The following is a 6000-nucleotide window of genomic DNA, read 5'->3' as shown; positions in this document are numbered from 1 at the left end:
TATAAATAAACAAATAAATAAAAAAGCAAATAAATAATTATATAAATAAATAAATAAATAAATAAGTAAATAAATGAATAAGTGATTGAATACATCAATAAGTAAATCCATCCAGCAATCAATCAATATTTAAATAAATAAATAAGAAAATAAATAATACTAAATAAAGGTTTAAAAGGTTACCGTTAACAGAAGACAATAAATAAACAAATTAATTCATTAAATATAAATAGATAAATAAATAGATTAATTAATTAATTATAAGATGACTAAATGTATAAATAAATAAATAAATAAATAAATAAATAAATAAATAAATAAATAAATAAATAAATAAATAAATAATGTTACTTTATCACAAAATTTGACCGGTAACCGAAAACAATAAAGTTGATGTGATTTCGCTTGATTTATTATTTATTATTAATAAATTTCTTATTTTATTCAAAACAACCAACAAATTTTGACCCTAATATCAATTTGTATTTTTAAAGATAAATGTACGAATTGTAAGATATTTCCAATTATATCATTTTATTTACCGTCGAGATTGGATACAATCGCTAATCATTGTTAAAGAAATCTGTACCATAAACTAATCAATGGCTAATATAGTTATATACCCCTAAATTAAACATACCAGACGGTCTATATGAATTTCGGAATATTCCTAACAAAGAAAAAGCACTTTTAATCCTTCGTTTCTGCGATTCATGGAAGCCGCCATGATAGCTGCTTGCGAATCCTTTCTGCCACAAGCGGTAGTGTAACCTTTCACACAGACCCACGGCTACCTTCGGCGAGCGTGTGTTGCTTTATGGCATTCGCGACCCCACAGCGAATTTGGTTTTGTGCTGTTTTTACACTTTTCGTTCTCAAAAGACATTGTTGATCATAAATATTACTTAAAATACATTTTTATGTTCTTCTGTATTTTTATGGTAAAAATTGTCGCGTTTTCTTTTGAACGAATGTTGAATCTGAACTTTGGTAGTATTCGCTTCGTGTCACCAAAGTTCACGAGGGACGAGGCTTGTGGCACGGATTTCGCTGGTTTCAAAATCGGGGTACCGTTACAGCGTAATAAAAATACATCGGGTAGCAATATGACAGCCACCATGGATTTCAAACTGACGGCTGATCGTCGTAAGGAATTAAGAATTTCTCCTTTATTTGGACGTATATAAGCGTAGGACTTTTACTGTTTGTCGTTTTTATTATTACTGCAACTATATAGCCATTGATTAGTTTATGGTACAGATTTCCTTTAACGGGCCAACCATACGCATGGTTACACAAGCCGGTCGGCATACGTCATCGGGGAATTCCCCTGTCTTGCCTCTCACTGTGGCGGGCGATATGGCGTCTTCGACCGTATTTTTTACTCATCAAAAGCTCAAAATTATTAACTACCAGTCATATTTAAGACCTGTAACCTCATGATTTCAAAGGAAAAACATCTTGCAAAAGCTGGCCAGGCAGTGAAACCCATAAGAAATGGCTAAAACTTGAGTTTCAAACAGATGAACATCAACGGTGTTTTGGTGAGTCGATATTACGAATTCTACATACAAATCAATGGCGATTCTCTGATCGAGTCATCAAAACCCACATTTATATACTCTGGTTTGCCGTGACTTTAGAAACGAAAGAATTTTTAATCACAGCGTTTACTAGTGTGGGAACATTCTATGGATAACATCAGCCCATGGAATTCAGGGGTGATATATTGCCCGTCTCGTGTCGTTTTGTTCAGTACAGCGTATATAATGTTGCTATGCAAATGGCGTGATCCATCACCAAGGAAATAGCTGTAACCTCGGCAGGAAGTGACGTCGGACTACGGTAGCGAATATACATAGCAGCCATGCACGGTGTTACGGGTAATCGATCAGCAACTCTATTGAATTGATTTAAATGAGGCGCCTAAATATACGTAGGTGGTAAATAATTGTACTTCGACGGTACAGTGTGATTATGTGTTTTGGCGAACACCCCGTCACACCCTTGGGTTGAATGAACACAATAGGTACCTCTCACTCAAGTGGGCGCTTTCACATGACATTCTTTTGATCACTTATTGACAGTAGCCTGCCTGGTTAATACGCTGTCAGGTTAGTCACCGATTTAATGGTGGAACTCTTTTGTCCAATGTTACAATGCGTTATGTAATCTATTGCGCCTCCACGAATATGATAGCTCCGTGGTATCAACAATTAAAATAAAATATCTACCCAACAAAGGTAAATATCATCAAGATAAAATCTAAACACGTCAGCTGAGAGTTCATCAGCAAATTCAATTTCCCGAGTGTCTACTTATTTGTATCAAACAAGTTCTCTCTGTCAACCTCATTTTAATAAAAATTCACAAAATCATTTTAACAGCTTAGAAGTGATTGAACCAGTATAGCCCAATTATTTAACGCTTGTCTAATATTTTGAATAAACATTCCTGAGAGCTTCTCAAAACCCATTTTGCCCATTGATCCTATTTTCGAACTCCGTTTGTAACATTCTAATAGGGATGACCAATGAACCATCAACTTGATTCGAACACTCCCATAGATGTTTTGTAACTATCCTGCAAATTACAGCAACATAACTTATTTGGTTTTTCTGTAAGTGTGAGTCAAAATTGGTCCATCGCCACAGTGGGCTTAATTGCCAGTGGCCAAATGCAGCACTGCTCAGAATGGCACAAAATATTCAGATGAATAAGATCAGGTGAACACCTAAACCTACTGAGCTGTAATTTGGCAGAGTTGTCGTTATTACCTCTATCATACCCTCTGTAAAAAAGTTAAAAAAATGGACAAGTAGATCTCGAGTTAAAAATTAAATCACCTGCTTCTCTTTGGAATTTCCATATACCTTTCGAATCATGTTAAATAGACACCTTTCTGAACATAATGTGAAGTTTCGTGCTCATTTGATGTATTGTTCACCTGATCTCAACCCTAAACATTTTCTTATATTTATACCATCTGCACTGACTTCCTGCTATACACGCACAGGAGCAGTACTTTTAAAGTACGCGCCTAATCAATAATGAGTCTTTCACTCCATTGTTAAAGTACTGTGCTCCCTGTAGCATATGGAGTGACCAGGTCCTAGAGTGTGATGGTTTTGTAGCAGATGACAGTATTCATTCAAGCCTATCAAGGTCAGTTTAGCCACTTGCTGAATGGCTGGGTATTATCAGCTATCAAAGAGATACCGTATGCTGCTGCCAATCACAATAGAGGTTAAACATTTTGTTAAAACCCCAGAAGTGATATCAGGACAAAGCTGTGCATGTTAGTACTTGATTGTTTGGATTCCTCTGTTAAAAATCCCTTGTAGAACATTAGTATTTTTCTTATGTGTAGTGTATATTGTTGTGGAAAAAAGTTCACCTGGACTTTTGATTTTGTGCCACTTCGGCCATTATGGATGATTTTGAGCAAATGTTTTCTAAAAGCATGATTTCAGTGCCTCGGTTTGAAGAAATACTTAATGCTATTGACTAGTAAAGTGCCATTTCATAAGAAACCCTTTGATACTTTCACAATATGCTTGTTTCATGTTTGCATATATATTAAAATAAAGAAATATAAAAAGGTATATACTTATACCAATTTTGCTCACATTGCTATTTTTAGACTTTGTCAATTTATTTCGTTCCAATGACCAGTCAGAATTGGAAACTTTGAAAATGCATAATTCGAAAAGTTTTTGACCGATTTTGACAATTTAACCACCAAAATACTGCTGTTGATGAGTTCTTTCCAGAAAACAATCTTTTGTAGCAATAGGGGCAACATGAAATTATGATGGTCATCCCTAATTCTAAACATTTTTTTGCTATACATGACTTCTTATAATCTGAAGGTCAACCTGTATAATAGCAATTTAGAAATGTGTGCCTAATCGTGTGAGCCAATCCACTATGTCCTGATGCCAGTATCGTGCGCACTTACATTTATCTCGGACTCGCGCTTAAAAAAAACAATCAAATAAGTTCATTCACAAAATCGGAAAAGGAATAGGAATGGACCGCTGTGTTCAAAAAGGAATCTCTTACGACTACGCAAGTTAGAGATAAGCTGATAAGGTATTACGTTATCTGCAGTGGCAGAGCCGGATTGACCCCCGGGATTGACCTTTATGGGGGCCCTGGGCCAGGCCAAAATGTGGAGGCCCCAAACGCACCGCGTGTGAGGAAGACATGTGCACTTAAGTGGCCAGGTTTTTAGATTTCATTAGGACATTTGCGCGCGAAGCGCACGAAAAAATTCAATTGTAGACTATTTTAGCCCAAATTGAAGCTGATTTTACTATAACAGGCCAGTGCAAAATTTTGGCCGAAAACATGGTGTTTTTCGGCTAAAATGGAAGATGCACACTACACAGGGCAATTTTTTGGGGGGCCCTGGGCCCGGCCCATATGGCCCTATGGTAAATCCGGCCCTGTCCAGTGGTGTAGCTAGGGCTTGTGGTGCCCAGGGCTAAGGATACACAATGCCCCCCTTACTGAAACAATCGTGATGTGCACAAATTGGGCCTTCCACTAATTAATTGAAGTTGAATAACGATGTTAATTTTATCTTTCAAATGATTTTGTGCTGAAATGCGCAGGAAGCTCGTGAAATTTTTTACTTTAATTGCTTGGAGGGGCCAGAATTGATGCTGAATTGGTCAATTCGGCGCCCGTAAGTATGGCGCCCAGGGCATGTGCCCCACGTGTCCCCCCCGTCGCTTCGTCACTGGTTATCTGTTAGTAATGCAATATCAACATGCTAAAGGTGCTCAATACTGAAGAAGTTAAATAAGTAAGCTGATCAAAATACAATTTATATTTGCCATATCTGATTTCAAAATAAAAACGGACACTAAGCTCAAAACTCTCGGAAACACCTTTAAGAACAACTAGAAAATAACGTACCTTTTGTTTTCCAGAACCTCAAGATTGTTATGAGATCGTGTCCACATATGGAGGAAATACAAGTGGTATTTATTGTATATATCCCATTGTAAGCGGTACCTCAACACCAACACGTATGAAAGTATGGTGTGACATGGACACCGACGGAGGAGGTTGGGTGGTGAGTAAATATTTTGTTTTATTGTATTCTTTAATTTACAGAGATGGTATAGCAATGTACATTTATACTACATCTCTCAGACATTACATTTTACCATAACAAATATATATTATGAATGATTGAATCGGACGATCACAAGGAGCAAAGCATGAATTCGAAATAATAATATGTTCTTGGGTATATTGATATTCATTGTGAAAAAAAGATTTATAGAGTTGATCCACATGGTTGAAAGGAGTAAATGTATAATGCAATAGTTAGATTGTTTTTTTTTTTTTTTTTGTAATATTGTCCAGGAATATATTCCTAATATAAGGAACGCGCTATTAGACTTGAAATGGGGGTTGATTTTTTTAAAGGACCAATACCCAGGGCCGTTCCCACCATTAGGCCAGGTAAGGCGGTCGCCTAGGGCGGCAAACGCAGAGGGACGAAAAAAAAGGCGAAAAAGAAGAAAAAAAACGGGAATGGAGAAAGAAAAGGGAAGACAAAATGAGGGCGGAAATACAAATAGGACAAAACTGACGAGTTTTCAAGGGGGTAACCCCCTTAACACTATATTGGTATGCTTTGGTGGGGCGGCAGGAAAGGCTTTGCCTAGGGCGGCGAAATCCCTAGGAACGGTCCTGCCAATACCTAGTGTAAAATAAGAAGTATTTCCTTATACCTTATCTGCAAGTCAAATGAGCGTCCATAATGATAATAATAATAAATAATGAGAGATTAAAATAGCACCATAATCAGCCTTAACCACCCTCTTGTACGGGCGAACAGACCAGATTTTTAAAGCAAATGATTCGAAAAATGTTACTTTTGGCTCGAAACAGCTTATTTTACATGCAAATAACAATTCTCGCTAAACTTTTGAACCCCAAAACCTCTGATGTTACATGTATACAGAAAAGTAAAATCCA

The 6000-nt window shown here is 36.7% G+C and overlaps 1 protein-coding gene across 1 annotated transcript in view; it reads left to right on the top strand.

The window, feature by feature from the left end:
• The window catches only part of LOC140139896 (uncharacterized), a 35138-nt gene that overhangs the window by 26795 nt on the left and 2343 nt on the right, over positions 1–6000 (top strand). The window contains exon 18 of the mRNA XM_072161663.1: positions 4941–5086. Within this exon, the coding sequence (XP_072017764.1) occupies positions 4941–5086 (146 nt within the window). The remainder of the gene's footprint in view (positions 1–4940; positions 5087–6000) is intronic.

The sequence above is a fragment of the Amphiura filiformis genome, chromosome 2, assembly GCF_039555335.1.
Source record: "Amphiura filiformis chromosome 2, Afil_fr2py, whole genome shotgun sequence".
NCBI lineage: Eukaryota > Metazoa > Echinodermata > Ophiuroidea > Amphilepidida > Amphiuridae > Amphiura > Amphiura filiformis.
This window is presented reverse-complemented; position numbering and strand designations above follow the sequence as displayed.